Source organism: Loxodonta africana, chromosome 5 (assembly GCF_030014295.1).
Source record: "Loxodonta africana isolate mLoxAfr1 chromosome 5, mLoxAfr1.hap2, whole genome shotgun sequence".
Classification (NCBI taxonomy): Eukaryota; Metazoa; Chordata; class Mammalia; order Proboscidea; family Elephantidae; genus Loxodonta; species Loxodonta africana.
This window is the reverse complement of record NC_087346.1, coordinates 2,203,189-2,223,038: the sequence shown is the minus strand read 5'-3', so window position 1 is coordinate 2,223,038 and position 19,850 is coordinate 2,203,189. Positions and strand designations below refer to the sequence as shown.

The 19,850-nt window shown below is 38.7% G+C and overlaps 1 protein-coding gene across 6 annotated transcripts in view; it reads right to left on the bottom strand.

The window, feature by feature from the left end:
* Window positions 1–19,850, bottom strand: part of ELF2 (E74 like ETS transcription factor 2) — a 141,969-nt gene that overhangs the window by 91,754 nt on the left and 30,365 nt on the right. For 4 of the 6 annotated variants that reach the window (XM_064285311.1, XM_064285310.1, XM_064285313.1 and 1 more), the window contains 2 exons: window positions 10,592–10,679; window positions 9,130–9,363 (listed from right to left, as the gene is read on the bottom strand). In XM_064285311.1, the coding sequence (XP_064141381.1) occupies window positions 9,130–9,201 (72 nt within the window). In that variant the 5' untranslated portion in view covers window positions 9,202–9,363; window positions 10,592–10,679. Of the gene's footprint in view, window positions 1–2,654; window positions 2,773–9,129; window positions 9,364–10,591; window positions 10,680–19,850 lie in introns of all 6 variants that reach the window. The other 2 variants (XM_064285314.1, XM_064285312.1) reach the window with 2 other exon arrangements.

The window sequence follows — 19,850 nt, the reverse complement described above, 5'->3', positions numbered from 1 at the left end:
ACTGACACCATTGTACTTCAGGATAGAACTTGCATTTTTTTTGACGATGAATGCAACACCATTCCTCTTCAAGCTGTCATTCCCAGCATAGTAGACTATACGATTGTCCGATTCAAAACGGCCAATACCAGTCCACTTCAGTTAACTAATGCCTAGGATATCGATGTTTATGCATTCTATTTCATTTTGGACGACTTCTAATTTTCCTAGATTCTTACTTCGTACATTCCAGGTTCCGATTATTAATGGATGTTTGCAGCTGTTTCTTCTCATTTTGAGTCGTGCCACATCAGCAAATGAAGGTCCCGAAAGCTTCACTCCATCCACATCATTAAGGTCGACTCTACTTGGAGGAGGCAGCTCTTCCCCAGTCATCTTTTGAGTGCCTTCCAACCTGGGGGGGCTTATCTTCCAGCACTATATCGGACGATGTTCCACTGCTATTCATAAGGTTTTCACTGGCTAATACTTTTCAGAAGTAGACTGCTGGGTCCTTCTTCCTGGTCTATCTTAGTCTGCAAGCTCAGCTGAAACCTGTCCTCCGTGGGTGACCCTGCTGGTATCTGAATACTGGTGGCATATCTTCCAGTATCACAGCAACGTGCACGCCCCCACAGTACGACAAACTGACAGACACATGAGGAGATTGCCAGATAGGCAGACAGAAGTCCCTGCTGGCTCTCTCTGCCCCTGTGGGTTTCCATAATTTCCTGGAATGAATCACAGAATTTACAGTGGTTAAGAGCTCAGGCTGCTAACCAAAAGGTCGCCAGTCCAAATCCACCAGCCAGTCTTTGGAAGCCCTACAGGGCAGTTCAGCTCTGTCCTATGGAGTTGCTATGCATGAGTTGGAATCAACTCTACAGCAGCAGGTTTGGTTTAGTTTTGGCTAACTATAAGGCCTGGTCCCTCCTGATAATGTGTCCCAAGCACATCAGATGAAGATTCATATCCTTACTTCTAAGGAGCATTCTGGCTGTATTTCTTCCAAAACAGATTTGTTTGTTCATCTGGCAATTTATGGTATATTCAATATTCTTCACCAACACCACAATTAAAAGGCATCAATTCTTATCTGGTCTTCCTTATTCATCATCCAGCTACTGCATGCATATGAGGCAACTGAAAATACTATGGCTTGGGTGAAACCTTGGTGGCGTAGTGGCTAAGAGCTATGTCTGCTAACGAAAAGGTCAGGACTTCGAATCTACCAGGCACTCCCTGGACACTCTTATGGGGCAGTTCCACCCTGTCCTACAGGGTTGCTATGAGTCGCAATCAACTCAACAGCAACAGGTTTGGTTTTTTTTTTTTTTTTTTAATGGCTTGGGTCAGGCACACCTTAGTCCTCAAAGCGGTATCTTTGCTTTTCAACACTTTAAAGAGGTCTTTTGCAGCATATTTGCCCAATGTAATATGTCATATGTTTCTTAACTGCTGCTTCCATGTGCACTGATTGTGGATCAGAGTAAAATGAAATCCTTGACAACTTCAATATTTTCTCCATTTATCATGATGTTGCTTACTGGTCCAGTTGTGAGAATTTTTGTTTTCTTTATGCAGAGGTGTCATCCATATTGAAAGCTGTAATCTTTGATTTGTAAGTGCTTAAGTCTTCACTTTCAGCAAGCAAGACTGTGTCGTCTGTGTGTCGTAGGTTGTTGATAAGTCCTCCTCCAATCCTGATGCCGTATTCTTCTTCATACAGTCCAGCTCCTCAGATTTGCTCGGCATACATAATGAATAAGTATGGTAAAAGGATACAACCCTGAAGCATACCTTACCTGATTTTAAACTATATAATATCCCCTTGTTCTGTCTGAATGACTGCCTCTTGGTCTATGTACAGGTTCTACATGAGCACAATTAAGTGTTCTGAAATTTCCATTCTTTGCAATATTATCCATAACTTGTTATGATCCACACAGTCAAATGCCTTTGCATAGTCAATAAAAATAGGTAAACATCTTTCTGGTATTCCCTGCTTTCAGCCAAGATCCACCTGACATCAGCAGCGATATTCCTTGTTCCACTTCTTCTTCTCAAACTGGTTTAAACTTCTGGCAGTTCCCTATTGAGGTACTGCTGCAACCGTTTTTTAATTATCTTCATCAAAATTTTACTTGCATGTGATATTAACGATATTGTTCGATAATTTCTGCATATTGTTGGATCACCTTTCTTTGGAATGGACACAAATATGGATCTTTTTCAGTCAGCTGGCCATAGCTATTTTCCGAATTTCTTGACATACAGACAAGTGGGCACTTTAGCACTGCATCTGTTTGTTGAAACATCTCAGTTGTTATTCTATCAGTTCCTGGAGGCTTGTTTTTCACCAATGCCTTCAGTGCAGCTTGGATTTCTTCCTTCAATACCATCGGTTCTTGATCACACATATGCTACCTCCTAAAATGGCTGAACACCTGTTTATACGTATCTTTTATAAATATAATTACCAATTTATTATAACCAGAAAGGATGTAAAAGAAAAGGCTTAGGGCGAGCTTCAGGAGGGGTCCCAGGGCTGAGCTCCCATTTCCCCAGGGGACATGCTTACCCAGGCTTACCCTCCTGGGAGCAGATGTTCACTCTCTCCAACCCGGAAGTGTCCCCCCTCACCCCATGCCTTCCAAAGCTTTTACTGGCCTTACCATTTTGGGGGGTGGAGGCGAGGTAAGCCTCTGTTCTTGTTGTCTCAGGAACCCAGGACAGAAAGCCAAATTGCTTTCTGCATCTCACAAGCACTGTCTTCATGTGCCCATAAACCTGCTGAACGAACATGCAATACCTGATCCATACTACAGCACTGCCAAGTAACTGACCAGGATGCCCCTGTGTATGTAAGTCGGAACAGGTACAGCTCTTATCTAATGTCAGTTAATCAAATGTTTGTCATAGTATATAGTGTACCTTTTTACGCATAAAAGCATTAAAGAAACACTTCCAGATACACTAAAACATCTTTAACATGATAATACAATTAGTAATAATGTTTTGAGGCACGCCTCAAAGTAGCACCCGTTTGTTATTACCAACCATTTTTACTAATAGGCTTTAGGGGGTTGGTCTGTAATTGCTGGTTGCAGTAAGTCAAATGTTAAGTCTGATGTTCCTAACCGAGGATGTTCCTGCCTTGCCTGTAGGGTGTTTTCAACCAATCGCTTTTGAGATATTACAAGCAGATTTGATGTGGAAAGAAGGAAACACAAACGGAGAAAGACTGATGCCATGTGGAGATAAACAAGAAAGAGAAAAGGATTTTCCCCCAGAGACAACAGAGAAAGGCTTTCCTCAGGGCCACTTCCCTGAATTTGGACTTCTAGCCTCCTAAACTGTGACAAAATTTCTGTTAAATTAGCCACCCACTTACAGTATTTGTTATAGCAGCACTAGGAAACTAAAACAGTAATGTATATTCTTTTTTGTTATTCTTAAACAGTATGTATTTTATACGCTCTTCATTTTGTTTGAAACATGCCACAAATAAGTTTTAAATAAATTACAAAAAGATGAACTGAATTAAAAAAAATAAAAAGGACACGCTGAATGGTACACTGAATTTCTACTCTCTGTAATGCAAAAACAGTGAGTCTAATTTTTTTTAATAATTTTTATTGTGCTTTAAGTGAAAGTTTACAAATCAAGTCAGTCTCTCACACAAAAACCCATATACACCTTGCTACACACTCCCAATTACTCTCCCCCTAATGAGACAGCCCACTCTCTCCCTCCACTCTCTCTTTCCGTGTCCATTTCGCCAGCTTCTAACCCCCTCCACCCTCTCATCTCCCCTCCAGGCAGGAGATGCCAACACAGTCTCAAGTGTCCACCTGATCCAAGAAGCTCACTCCTCACCAGCATCCCTCTCCAACCCATTGTCCAGTCCAATCCATGTCTGAAGAGTTAGCTTCGGGAATGGTTCCTGTCCTGGGCCAACAGAAGGTCTGGGGGGCCATGACCACCAGGGTCCTTCCAGTCTCTGTCAGACCATTAAGTCTGGTCTTTTGAGAATTTGGGGTCTGCATCCCACTGCTCTCCTGCTCCCTCAGGGGTTCTCTGTTGTGGTCCCTGTCAGGGCAGTCATCAGTTGTAGCTGGGCACCATCTAGTTCTTCTGGTCTCAGGATGATGTAGTCTCTGGTTCATGTGGCCCTTTCAGTGAGTCTAACTTTTTAATACTAAAAAAAAAAAAAATCACGTCCTGCAGATTGGATACACTAACAATTGAATACTCTGTTTCTTGGCTCAGCTCTACAACTACGACCTACAGGTAGTAAGTACCACCTGGCTATAAAATAGTTGCTTCACGGGATAGGTGAAGACTGATGAGTTACTCAAGAGAGCAACATGACGACTGGCACTGGGACTAGTGTTGATCCAAAGAATGAATACTTCATTTATGTATCTAGTCAATTCACTAAGGTTCTGTCCTCAGCATCTCCTTTCTTTTCACTCCATACTACCTTCGCAAGCAAGCCCACCCATTCTTAATGGTTTCAAATAGCACCTCTATGCTGATGATTACTAAATATTTATCCTCTGCTCTGATCCATCTCCTGAACCCTAGGACCAAATAGGAATATCTAGCCAACACTGTAAGCTTAATGTGCCTAAATGGAACAAATTATCATATCAACATCTCTTTCTGTCCTTCTCCTCTGTGTTCTTCTCTAAACCTCAGTTTTGTATTTTAAAAAAGTGATTACAATAATATTCATACCTCTCAAAGTCCCTTGAAAATTAAAAGAGATAAAATGCACTAAGTACTTAGCACAGTGTCTAGCACAGAGTAAGTACTCAATTTTTATTACTATATTCTAACAATCATAACGGTATTCAAACCTGCTACTTGCCCTGAACTTTAGAGGGCATCTTTTCACATTACAGTCAGACCTGCTCACGTTACTTCTCTGCACAAAAAGCGTTAATGACTCCCCATTTGTCTAAAAGTTTAACATACCAACCACTGGCTTCACTGCTCTTGGAAATATTAACCCCAACCCATTTTTATAGCCTTATTTCCTACTGTTTGACTACCGGCTTTGCCCCTAATTCCCAAATATGCAAGCCTCTAAGACTTTTGTTAATGTTAGTTTGTAGCCTGGAATTAGTTCCACATCTGTCTAAATCATTTCCATACACTGAAGGCCCAGTTCTAGGGAGTCTTCTATAATCTCTCAATCTGAATCAATTTTTCCTTCCCAAATACTTCTAGAACAAGTTGTTTGCCTAATATTAACACTTTTCATTGTCCCATATTTGTAATTATCTGTTTACATACCCAACTCTCGTCTAGATAGTAAGACGTTTGATAGCAAGAGTCCATATCTTAGTCGATTTTTATGTCCTCCTCAACAACATGCACTTCATATAAACCAAAGTACTACCTAAGTAATTGTAACTTGGTTCAAAGTAAGACAAAACTCAACAAACTTTAGCAGGTATTTATAGGCTCAACATAGAGTCCCTGGGTAGCACAAATAGTTAAGTGCTAGCCTACTAGCCAAAACGTTGGCAGTTCAAGCCCACCCAGATGTGCCTCAAAAGACAGGCCTAGAGATCTGCTTACGAAAGACCACAGCCTTGAAAACTCTATGCACCAGTTCTACTCTGTACATCTGGGGTCACCATGAATCCAAACTGGCTTGACGGCAACTACCGTATTTTTACACAACTTCTACATTTGTTTGCCAACCATGCCTTCCCCTCAACAAGGTATTTTCGTAAGCGCCACTATACCAATTTTTTTTCATATGTTGCTGTAAAAAAAAATTAGCATAGCATGCTTATGAAAATACCTCGCAGGGGGAGGGCATGGTTGGCACACACCATTTGGGTAAAAATATGGTTAACAATAAGACAGACTTAATATTTGCTAATTTATGATAGTAACTTCGTGAGCGGTTTCTTTGCTAAATGATACAGAACAGACACCATTAAGTGCAGATACGTAGTTAAGTATTTTTTTGTATTGCGAAAAGGAGTTAGTTATTTTTACTGGAGGGAGGGGTAGAAGAGGAAGGAATCAAGAGTCTTTGTTTTATAATAAAATAGCAAACAACATGTCCACTAGGTTATTTTACCTAGGATTACTATCACCTTGTTCAAGTCACCAAAATATGTAATAGTAAAAAACACGAAATCCAGATTCACTGGGTCTTGTTTAGCACTACCTACCTAGCTCCCTATAAGCTAGGACTGCCAGACTTAGCAAATAAAAATACAGGACATCCAGTTAAATTTAAATTTCAGATAAACAATAGTTACTATTTCCCATGTGACACTTGGGACACACTCATAGTAAAAAATTATTTGTTATTTATGTGAAATTTAAGTTTATCTAGGCATCCTGTATTTTATCTGGCAACTTCACCATAAGCACTAACAGTGATCTCAAAACCTTCCATTTAAGGACAGATTCTTAGTTTAAAGAGGCAAGACAAGGCCAATTCTTTCGGTTAGCAGCTGAGCATTTCTCTTTAACGCTGAGCAGAATTCCTTTGTATGGCTGTACCAACTCTATATCCATTCACCTGTCTTCATATGGCTATTATGTTCTTATGAGCATTCCTTTCATTCCCTTCCATTCTATACTTACCTAGGAGTCAAATTACCAGATCTTTTACTACGTGTGTATTTAATCCTAAAAGAACTGTTAAATTATTTTCCAGAGTGGTTATATCATTTTACATTGCCACTAGGAATGTACAAGAGTTTTGGCTGCTCTACATCCTTTCCAAAACACACAGTCATATTCACCATTCTATGTGTATCGCAGCATCTCTTTGTGGTTTTAATTTGTATTTCCCTGATGGCTATACTATTGATCATTTTTATAAGTGCTTATTGGCCACTCATGTAAGTGTCTGTTAAATCTTTTGGCCATTTTAATGGGTAGTCTCCAACTTACTCAGTTGTATGAGGTCTTTATATATTCTTAAATACATGTTCCTTGCCAGAATATGTATTGTAACTATTTTCTTCCAATTTTTGGTTTGGCAAGAAACGAAATTATCGTTTTCTTAATGGAGTTTTTTAAAAGAGCAGATGTTTTTCATTTAAATGATGCCTAATTCATCATTTTTTTCTTTTAAAGTCATGCTTTTTGCGCTCAAGCTAGGAAATCGTTGCCTATTTAAAGACAGAGAAAATTTCTCCTGTGCTTTCTTCCAGAAATTTTTATATCTTTAAATCTAAATTTATGATCAATTTTGAGTTATTGTGTATTATATGAGAAAAGACTGTGGTTAATTTATTTGAATGTGGATATCAAGTGTTCCAACATCATTTGTTGAAGACTATTTTTCCTCCATAGAATTACCTCTGCACCATTATTGAAAACCAATCAGCCATACATGTGTAAGCATATATTATGTTCTATTGATCTACATGTTTATTGGTATGCTAATACCACACTGTCACAATTACTGGAGCTTTATACTATGCATTTAAATACGGTGTATAAACTCTCCAGCTTTGTTCTTAACTATAATAAATGCTGTATCTCTCCATTTATTTAGGTCTTTTTTAATTTCTCTCGAAAATGTTTTATAGTTTTCTACGAGTATACAGGTCTTTCACATATTTTATTAAACTTATCCCTACATTTTTTGATGTCCTATTAAATACCGTTGTTTTTAAATCTCATTTTTCAATTGTTTATAGCTAAAAAAAACAATGGTATTTAATAGGACATTTTTTGATGTCCTATTAAATACCATTGTTTTTAAATCTCATTTTTCAATTGTTTATAGCTAGTATATATAAATACAATTGATTTTTACATATTGATCTTGTATCCTCTGGCTTCCCTATATTTATTAGTACTAGCAGCTGTTGCAGAGACACGGTAAGATTTTCTATGTACGTGATCATATAATTAGAAATAAAGACAGTTTTCCTTTCCAGTCTGTGGGTTTTTTATTTATTTGTCTTGCCTTATTGCAATGGCTAGGTATGCCAATGCAATGCTGTAATAGAAATGGTCAGAGAGGACATCCTTACCTTAAATGCCTTAAAATGAAAATATTCAGTCTTTCATCATTAAATATAATGTTGGTAATGGGTATTTTACAATTGACTTTATCAGGCTGAAGAAGGTGTCTTTCATTATTACTTTAGGGAGTTAGTATAATGAATAAGTGTTCAATTTTGCAAATGGGTTTTTAGTAGCCACAGATATGATTACACTTTTTTCTTTTTTATTCAGTTCATATGTTTGCCCATAAGCTGGTCTGGAAGACTGAAAAGATTCCAAGCAAACAAGAAAAAGAATCCAGAGTACAGAATATGCAGACTGATAACTCAGTCATGCTAACAGACCACTGTATTAGTACTAAGAATCAATAACAGCAGCATCTTTCATAGAAAATAGAGAAAACACATTTTTTTTAATGCCATAAATGCTCCATTTTCCAATCTCATCTCTGGATCAATATTTGTCCTTTATTGTGACAATATTGTTATAATTTAGATCCCTTCTAATATTCAGTCTTTATTGAGTGATACTAGAAGTTCACTTATTTCTGTTACTGTTACTATCTACTCCCATCTCTTAGTCATCAATGTTATCAATAACAGAAAAATAACAATATGTGCTAATGGTTCAAAAGTCTACATGTATAATGATTTATTAATTATACAAATTAATAAGTATATGTAATAGATTAAAATGATGGATCCCCACACTGAATTAGATATATCGCCAAGAACCAGAGATGACAAGTAAAGTGAATGCAAAATTCTATTTCAGATTAGTCTAATGTAGGTTTTTAGGTACAGTATATCTACACAACTCTATAATCCACAACAATACATCTTATTAGGGATTTAAGTCTCTTTCAGCTAGTATTATGGCGTTATTTCTTTCAATTTTTTTCTTTAAGTTTCATTCTAATATATACACATTCTAATCAACTCTTTTTTTTTTTTAATCAACTCAGGTGAGCCCTACAGTAATTTCTTCCACCTTCTATTACCCAAATTATAAGAAGATACATGACAGGCACATATACAATTTCATGCACTGTACATTTCTACTCTCAAATAGTTTGCCATTAATTTCAAAATTAGTTCATGCATTGATTTCTATGAACAAAACAGAAATGTAATAAATTCAATGTCTAACCTCATGATTTTCTACTCCGTTGCTGGAAAGCTCCAACACAGAACCTCCACTGTCAACCACTGCCGATGTCATTGTTTATTCCCTGAGGAAGCTCCAAGCGTTATTAATCAATGTAATTAAAAGTTCATGGACACTTGCCAGTGTTACAGGTTTGCATTGTTTTCAAAGTCAATAGTGATGGACTGGAATATTTATCCAAAAATCCAGTCTTCTAAAGATGATGAACCAGAGAGCCTAAAAAGAGGAAGAATTTGAAAAGTTATAAAAAATACATACAGAAAGATATACAGTGCAATCCAACTTTTAACATTTTTTTTAAACTAAGAAAAAAATATGCTTATATAGCTCTGGGTCAAAAGAGGGCAGTAATGAACATTCTATGTCTCAGAGTTAATAATATTCAGGCTCGTGAACATACTGTAATAAATTCTTACCAAGCTATGGCACTGCAATGATAGTATGATGATATTTACATGCTAAAAAATAAAATATTACAACATTCTCCCTTTATGAAGATGTAATTCTATTCCCAAAATACTTTGGTAGAAATTTCAAAAGTCTTTCATGTATTAAAAACATAAAAAGTGCTAAATTAAGACAACTTCTAAAACTGTCTAACAAATTAAAAGATTTATTGGTTTGTAAATATTTCATTCTTCTTTGGCTCATTTGATTTGCTTGTTTGAACAATATAACTAGAACTGTCTTTTGCTTATGGCAGCAATCTCATTTTGTATTCACACTTTGAATACAGATTATAAAACAGATTAATTTGAGTTGCTTATAATTTCAAATAGAGTAGGTTGAAAACAAAGTAACAAAACCACCTGGAACGCCTCTGATATTACTTTACCATTGTTTTTACAATAATTATTTTGCTATTGGTCCAAAATGCAATATATCAAATGGTTTCAAGTAAGCATAATTCAAGCTGTTTTTCCCCTTGAAGAGATGAATGTCAATATATACATCTGGATGCTTATATTAAATTACTCTTGAAAGGCTGTATTTTATTCGATTTTCTTGTACAAAGAAATTAGAGTTTTTTTCTAACAGGAATTTTTTCATACGGAAGTTTTAAATGCAGAAAAATTAAGTATATTTAAAGAAAAAGAGAATTATTTCTCTACTAAATGATTCCATATAACACTATGTCCTTACATTAAGTTTGACTAATGGCATCACACAAATGTAGACATAAAGTAATAAAGAATTTTCATAAACATGTATAATAAAAAGAAAAACCTGAGGGGGAAAAAAGGCAGAAATTTCACCTCCCTACCTAAGATCCACTCAGTACTATGAGTCTGATATCATCAGAAAATGAGATAAGACGTATTTGTACCTTCAGAAGAAACATTAAGAGAAATCCATGGTCCCGTTTTAGCATATAAAGTAACAACTATTTCCAATTTGTTTTCAAAAAACTCAGATAATAATAGCAGAAATAGATTTTACTCACAATTTGGATGTTAAGTAGTTTAAGCATCCTCCACTACTTTCACAACTCGGCAAGAGCTAAAATCGGAACCAGCAGTTCTTTGGAACTACTAGTGGAAGAGGAAAAAGAGAATATTAATATAATTCTATTCAAAAATATTCTCTCCAGAGTAAGTATGATTCAGATAATATGTACTTATTATAATAAATTATACACATAATGATACACATTTACATAGCGAACACAATAAATATTTCTAGGTTATTGAGGAATCAGAAGTTTTTTTTCTACTTTTAATAATAATTTTATTAGAAGTTTTTAATAAAACTTAAAATGTCAAGTCAGCGCTAAATAAGGACAAACCCAACATTAATTGCCTATGCCCTGTATTATGAGCTACATTTCAATCAACCCACAGATGTTTTAACAAATGGTTTCAAATATAATCTCTCTTCTCCAGGAATATAAAATCAAGTTTAAAAAAGACCACTAACGAAAAGAACAGACTTAATGGTCTGACTGAGACTGGCGGGACCCCAGAGATCATGGCCCCCGGACTCTCTGTTAGCCCAAAGCTAAAACCATCCCTGAAGCCAACTCTTCAAACAAAGGTTAGACTGGACTATAAGACATATGATGATACTGGTGAGGAGTGTGCTTCTTGGCTCAAGTAGACACATGAGACTGGGTGGGCCGCTCCTGTCCAAAGGCGAGATGAGAAGGCAGAAAGGGACAGGAGCTGGATGAGTGAGTGGACACAGGAAATACAGGGTGGAGAGGAGGAGTGTGCTGTCACGTTATAGGGAGAGCAACTAGGGTCATGTAACAATGTGTATGGGTTTTTGTATGAGAAGCTGACTTGAATTGTAAACTTCTATTTAAAGCACAATAAAGACTAAATAAAAAAGACTACTAACCCAATAATTACTATAAAAAACAATGTTAATGATATTATTGCCTATTAAGTCACCTTTTTGCTCCCTCACCCCAAACTTAGCATTCATACACATCCAAACATCTCAAACCCTATTTCTACTTCCAACCCATGGCCCGATTCTGACAAGCTTCCTCAAATACCCTTTCCTCTTTCAAAGGCTAATTTACTGGATCTTGGATCCCTAGTGGAGCAGTGGTTAAGAGCTACGGCTGCTAAACAAAACGCCGGCAGTTCGAATCCACCAGCCACTCCCTTAGAAACCTTACAGGGCAGCTCTACCCTGTTCTATCAGGTCGCTGTGAGTCAGAACCAACTCAGTGGCAACAAGTTTGGTTTTTGGTTGGGTACTAGATCTTAAGCCTTGCTTCACCAATTATTCCCTCTTTATCCTTAACCTCCTCTCCCTTAACACTGGCTCCTTTCCCTCAGTATATATTTTTAAGATTCCTTCATCTTAAAAATGAGAAAGTCTTCCATTAACCAGCACACCTCTTCAGCCAGAAAAAAAGTCTTCTGTACTCTGTATCCACATCCTAATTTCCCAGGTACTTCTTTTACGGAAGCCTGGCATCCATCCATTCAACTGACATTTTTACTAAATTCTGGTTATCGATTCCCTCCTTGAAATATACTCTGTTTCATTGATCACTGAATGTTGATCACTCCCTCCTTGAAACTCTCTGCCAGATTAAACCCTGGTGGCATAGTGGTTAAGTGCCACGGCTGCTAACCAAAGGGTCAGCAGTTTGAATCCGCCAGGCGCTCCTTGGAAACTCTATGGGGCAGTTCTACTCTGTCCTATAGGGTCGCTATGAGCCATAGTAGACTCGAAGGCAATGGGTTTGGGTTTTTTTTTTTTTTGGTGTCTCTCTAGCTAAAAAAAAAAAAAAAAACCCACTGCCCTGGAGTCAATTCCAACTCATAGCAACCCACAGAACAGAGTAGAACTGCCTTATAGGGTTTCCAAGGCTGTAAAAACCTTTACAGAAGCAGACTGCCACTCTTCCTCCATGGACCAGCTGGTGGGTTCAAACCGCCAACCTTTTTCTGGTTACCAGCCCAGCACTTTAACCACTGCACCACCAGGCCACTCCTTTTCCATCACCTCTTGCAGACCCGCCCCTAACTTTCATGGCGCTTGAACGCAAGAGCACAAATGGAAGTCTATATACCTTATGTCTAGGTACTTCAAAGCTATATATCAAACAGACAAGCTATTAAATACTATCCTATCCTCCTAGACTGACAAATAATACTTTCTTAATAACCCGAAAGGCCATATCCTGATTACAAATTCTAGGGCTCTTTCATGTTCTGTAGGATATGCGAAGGCAAGCCCTCTCCCCTTGCCTGTGGCCTGCCTCCCTACTCTTCAACCTTTGGATCCACCCCATATCATGAGGGACCTCATATATATAAATGTGGACATCCCGGCCCCCATGTCCAACTCTGGCCACATGCTTGCAAACAGCTGCCTCCTGGCCAACTCTCAGGCCCAGGGGAGCACATACACGTAGTTATAGTCAAAGAGAGGGGAGATTAGAGAAGAGGCCTGTGAAGGGTCACGTGGGTCTAAATACTCAGAGCCTGATCTAGAAATACAGGCCAGGTGGACTAGTCCCATTAGCCCCCCAAAATCCTCATCCTATAAGGAGGGGTGTAACTATAGACCAGATGAGGCTAAGGATAGTGCTACTTTCTGTTCAACATGTAGATATTTCCAAGGTTTCATCCCTGGTCTTTTTCTCTTCTGATTCTTCATACTCTCTCCAAGCTATCTCAGTTACTCCCAGAGATTCACTCAAATCATTCTCTAAACCATTCTCACAGGCTCCAATTTGTCTAGCAGACATTCTCTTGCCTCTACTTCTTTCTAGAATTAGATAGGGTATAAATAAATCACAGGCATCTATTGGAGGGTGTCCCAAGTACTCCATTAATTCAGTCACTCAACAAATATTAACTGAGCATTTATTTATTTTTTTTAGCACACCAGGGGCACCAAACTAAAAACCCACTGCCGTCGAGTCAATTCTAACTCATAGCTACCCTAGAGGACAGAGCAGAACTGCCCCCATCGGGTTTCCAAGCCTGTAAATCCAGACTGCTACATCTTTTCTCCCACGGAGCAGCTGGTGAGTTCAAACCACTGACCTTTTGGTTAGCAGCTGAGTGCTTTAACCACAGTGCCTCCAGGGCTCCTGCTAGGAGTATAGTATTGACTAAGACAAAAGTCCCTGTCCTTATGCATCTTGCATAGTCATGGGGAGAGAGAGAGAGAGAAAAAAAAAAAAAAAGAATGTCTAACATACAGTATGTAAAAAAAAAAAAAGTATGTAGACGGTGATAAAGGCTAAAGAGAAAAACCAGTAAACAGAGGGAATATTTAGCAGGGAGGTGGATTTCAGTTTCAAATTCAGTGGTCAGAGAAGAATTCTTTAAAAAAGTGATAAATGAGTAAAGACCTGAAAGAAGTAGAGAGTCATCTGTGCTAATGCCTGGGGGGAAGGGCCTTATAGTCAAAAGGAACAAAATTTAAAACCTCAAGATTTTTTTTTTTTTCAAGAGGGAGAGTGCCTGACTAGTTCAAGGATCAGCAAGGAGGCCAGTGTGGCTGGAGTGACGCAAGCAAGGGGAAGAAGTAAAAGATGAGGACAGGAAGGTAGGAGAGGGTGGCCATGTAGACCCTTTATGAAAACTTTTGACTTTTACTCCAAGAGAGAAGAAAGGTTTTATGCAGAGGGATGACCTCATTATTAAAAAGATCCTTCAGACAGACGCTGGGTTGAGAACAGACAAGAGGACAAGAGCAGAAGCAGGGAAATCAGTTAAGAGGCTACTGCGACAAATGAGAGAAGATAGTGGCTAGGACCATAATAGTAGCTCTGGAGGTAAATGGACAAAATTTGCTAGCAGGCTGGATGTGGAGTATGAGAAAAACAAGAGTCGGGATGAAACCAAACACAGTGATCTAAGGGAGTAACCATTAAACGAAGTGAGAAAAACTTGGAGAAGTCCAACATGTCCCAAAATAAACTCATCATTTTTCCTGCTACCTCCCCAAACATACTACCTCTCCTACAGTGCCTAGTGCAGTAAGTTACCCCAATATCCACACCAGTTATCTAAAAACAAGTATCGGAAGTCAGCTAGGATTCCTTCTGCCTCGACATCATCATATTCTCTCACTCACAATTCCTTTTCATTAACCCCATATCCTCTGTCCTAGTTCAGGCCCTTATTATAATTTGTCCATACTGTTATAATAGTCTCAGAATTTGCCTCTTTGCCTCTAATCTTACCTTGCTTCTAGTCCATCTACTACAATACCAAGAGCAGTATAAAATGGAATATAATGTCAGTTTCCTTTTAAAAATATTCAATAGTTCCTTATCATCTGCGAGATGAAATCTCGATCTCTTTACAAGCATTCTAATTTAGTAGGAAGGGGTTGGGGATGTACGTTTATTTTTCAAAAGCTCTGAAATGTTCATTCTGACATGTTCAGGTTTAAAAATCACAAACTCAACCTATGCTTCCTTGCCCAGCCGCTTCTCCCATTAATCTCTCCCCCTAACTTCATGCTCAAATTGTTTGGAGCTCTCTATACTCTTCTCTCTCGTCTTGAACATTCTTTTCCAGTTTCTCCGTTTAGCCAATAGCCTAGCTGTCTTATAGGTCTCAGTTTTAATACAACCTCATCCCTTCAAGGCTTAATCATTATAATTTCCTAGAATTCTCTTCCGCAATCCATATTATACACCTCCCTCCAAAAATATCATGGAAATACAACTTCCAACAGATGATTCACTTGCCACCTCCTATTAACATTATCAAACCCCACACCTATACCTGCCTTTCAGCACTTTCTAAAATACTGCTCCTCTTTATTTTTCTAGTCTTACTTCCTACTATTCTTCCAAAGGACCAGGTTTTAGAAATCTGTGTATCCACTTTTATCTTTTAAACCAGTGCTTTCATATGGTAGATACACAGTAAATATGTAATTAATGCAAAAGTAAACAAGCACGTTCCACTTAGTCAAGTATCTCCACTTGTCCCAAGTATCACACATACCGTACTCATTCCCATCCCTATCCCTTTGCTCGTCCTCTGCTCTCACCAGGGATGTTCTCTACTTTGTTTATTCAAATCCCAACTATCCCTCAAGGACAACTTTTTTCCATACGATAGCAACGCCTCTTTCCTATCTCTTACGATACCAGTTTTTTTAATAATACTTATTAAGCACTTAGTACATGACAAACACAGCTCTAGCTAAGAAGACAAACATGAAGTCAGGACCAAGTCTTCAAACACCTTAAAGTCTAGTGAGGAGGAACACATAGAAGCAATTACAATAATGTCATAATGGAAACTGGACAAAGTAGAGTGGAAACATTAAAAAAGGAACATTCAAGTCATCCTCTGGGAGTCGACAGAGACTTCAGAGAGGCACCAATAATTCATCTGAAACGAGAAGATGGGGTAGAAATTGGCATGGCAATGAGGGAAACAACTTTAAATAATGAAAACAAAGTGAATTCTTGGGGCAGTAGAAAACTCTGGGGCAAATGATAGCAAACCTAAGTAATATCTAGTAAAGTCTCTCCTCAGACTATAATTTAGTTACCTAGAGCACAGATCACACTCTCACCACAAACAGTATAGACGTATAATTTCACTTACATAAAATACAGAAACAGAAAAACAAAATCTATGGATGTTAGAAATCACGACACTATATTCTTGATACTATTAGCCAGGGGACCAATACCACTAATACACAAAAAATATTCAAAAATAGATGTATAAAGGTATCTTAGTTATCTAGTACTATTATAATAGAAATACCACAAGTGGATGGCTTTAATAAACACAAATTTATTCTCTCACAGTCTAAAACACTAGAAGTCCAAATTCAGGGCACTAACTGCAGGGAAAGGCTTTCACTGTTGTCTCTGGGGGAAGGTCCTCATCATTAATCTTCCCCTCGTCTAGGAGTTTCTCAGCAAGGACCCCAGGTCCAAAGGACGTGCTCTGCACCCAGCCCAGTGCTTTTTTCTTGGTGGTAAGAGGTCCCTTTCTCTCTGCTGACTGCCTTTTTCCTTTACATTTCAAAAGGGACTGACTCAAGATACAACCTGATCCTGTATATTGAGTCCTGCCGCATTAACATAACTGTCTCTAATCCTGCCTCATTAGCATCACAGAGGTTAAGATTTACAACACATAGGATAATTTCATCAGATCACAAAATGGAAGACAACCACACAATACTGGGAATCATGGTCTAACCTAGTTGACACACATTTTGGGGGAACACAATTCAATCCGTAACATTCTACCCTTTGGCCCCACAAAATTCATTTTCTTGCCACATGTAAAACACATTCACCCCATCATATCATTCCAAAAGTCTTAAATCAACTCCAAATTCAAAATTATCTGCTACAAAATTTCTATTCATCTGTGGAACCTACAAGTTATCTGCTTCCAAAGTACAATGGTGGTACAGGCACAAGATAGACATCTTCATTACAAATGAGAGAAACTGGAGGGGAAGAGATAACAGGCACCAACCAAGTCCAAGACCCAGCAAAACAAATTACATTTGCTTTCAAGTCTTGAAAACAATCCTCTGCTCTCTGAGACCATCTAAGCAATGGCCCTGCCCTCCAGACTCTGGGTACTGGCCATGCTCTCTGGACTCTGGGTGAAGGCCCCTCGGCCTGAACTTCAGTTCCACCTTCCAGGCCCACTGTAACAGCAACTCTGCTTCCTTCCATTTGGGTGGCCCCATTGTCCCAGTCTGTCTGAATGGGGACACTATCCCCTCGGCCCCTGCAGGCCCCGTTCTTCTGACCCATGAGCATGGCAGCCCCACCCCTCAGCTCTGGGCAGCGGATTCAGCCCCATACCACCAACAATTGTGAACGGAAGTGCCACTGTGGAACTGGGTTGGTGAAGATCTGACTCTTTGAAACACAGGAGGCTGCAGTTCCACTCTTTGAGACCCAGCAGGCTGTGGTTCCACACTCTGAGACCGAGGCAACTCTGCTTCCTGTGCTCCTTGGCTCCTCAGCTTCTGCTTCCTGGTTCCTTGGCCTCTCAGCCTATCAGCCCCTTGGGCTTCCTGGGCCGGCTGGCCTCTGCCCTGCTCTGGCAAGTGTTACAAAGCTCTTTAGTCCTAGTGTTAAGTCCTGGAGGCAACCCATTCCACCAGTAAACCCTGACCAGAGGCACTCAGCTCTCTCGTTTCATGGGTTGGCAAGCCTAGCTCCTCTGATAAGTGTCCACAGGTACCCCACTCCACCAGGAAGCTTCCTGTCTGAAGGCACTCAAAATTCTTGCTCTGGGGGTTGGCTTCTGTGATGTCTCACACGGTCTCCTGGTTCTGCTGCTGCAGTTTCTTTAACAAACAGAAATTTATTCTCTCACAGGGGAAGTCTTTCTCTGCCAGATCTGGGTGAAGATGCTTGTCATCAATCTTCCACTGGTCTAGGAGAGTCTCAGCACAGGGACCCGGATCCAAAGGACACACTCCACTCCTGGCTCCTCTTGCCTGGTAGTAATGAGACCCCTCTCCTCTCTGCTCCATTCTCCCTTTTGAGATATTTAAAAAAAAAAAAAAACAGCAAAGCCTAGGAAAGGATGAGAATCTGATTTCCAAAGTCACCACATTATAATAATCTGAAGCCCCCATTTTCAACAAAAAATTATAAGGCATAAAGAGAAACAGAAAAAGGATGGCCCTTTCAAAAGAACAAAATTAAGTGACAGAAGCTGTTCTCATGCAAGGCCAGATAATGGACTTCCTAGACAAAGACTTTAAAACAGTATGTCTTAGTTATCTAGTGCTGCTATAACAGAAATACCACAAGTGAGTGGCTTTAAATAAGAAAAATTTATTCTCTCACAGTCTAGTAGGCTACCAGTCCAAATTCAGGTCGTCAGCTCCAGGGGAAGGATTTCTCTGTTAGCTCTGGAGAAGGGTCCTTGTTGTCAATCTTCCCCTGGACTAGAAGCCTTTCTGCGCAGAAACCCTGGGTCCAAAGGATGATGTGCTCTGCTCTAGACACTGCTTTCCTGGTGGTGTGAGGTCCTCCTGTGTCTCTGCTCCCTTTTATCTCTTTTATATCTCAAAAGAGACTGGCTTAAGACACTAATCTTGTAGATCTCATCAATATAACAACTGCTAATCCATCTCATTAACATCATAGTGATAGGATTTACAACACATAGGAAAATCACATTAGATGACAAAATGGTAGACAATCATACAATACCAGAAAGCGTAACCTGGCCAAGTTGACAGATATTTTGGGGGGACACAATTCAATCTATGACACAGTATTAAATATGCTCAAAGAGCTAAAGGAAAACCCAGACAAAGAACTAAAGAAAATCAGAAAAAAAATACATGAACGAAATTAGAATATCAGTAAAGAGACTGAAATTATAAAAAGGAACCAAACAGAAATACTGGAGCTGAAAATAACTGAAATAAAAAATTCATCGGAAGTTATAATAGATTTGAGTAGGCAGAAGAATCAGTAAACTTGATGACAGGACAACTAAAATTATTGAGTCTGAAGAATAAAAAGAAAAAAGAGTGAAGAAAAATAAACAGAACCTAAGGAACTTGTGGGACACCATCAAAGGGACCAACACACACATTATGGGATTATGGGAGTCCCAGAAAAAGAAGAAAGGAGCAGAAAGAATATTTGAGGAAACAATGGCTGAAAACTTCCCAAAACTGACTGAAGACACGAATTTACACATCAAAGAAGCTCAAGGAAATCACAAAATCCAGTGAACTCAAAGAGATCCACATCAAAATACATTATAACTCTCAAAAACAAACAAAAAAAAGGAGTCTTGAAAACAGCAAGAGAGAAGTAAATCATCACATATAAGGGACCCCTCAGTAAGACTAAACTCCAATTTCTTCTCAGGAACCATGGAAGCCAGATGCAATGGAATGACGTATTTAACGTGTTGAAAGAAAAGAACTATCAATCAAGAATTCTATATCCAGCAGAACTGCCCTGTAAAAATGAGGGTGAAATTAAGACATTCCCCCCAGTTAAACAAAAGCTGAGTTTGTTATCACTAAATCCACAGTACAAGAAATGATACAGGAGACCTTCAGGTTGAAATGAAATGCTCCTAGATACTCAAAGCTGTATAAAGAAAGACCTTTGGTAAAGGTAAGTTCATGGGCAAATACAGAGGCCAGTTTTATTTCTGGTTTGTAACTCAGCTTATTATATACCACATGGTTTAAAGAATGGGAATCCCAGAAAACTTAACTGTGTTCATGCAGAATCTGTTCAT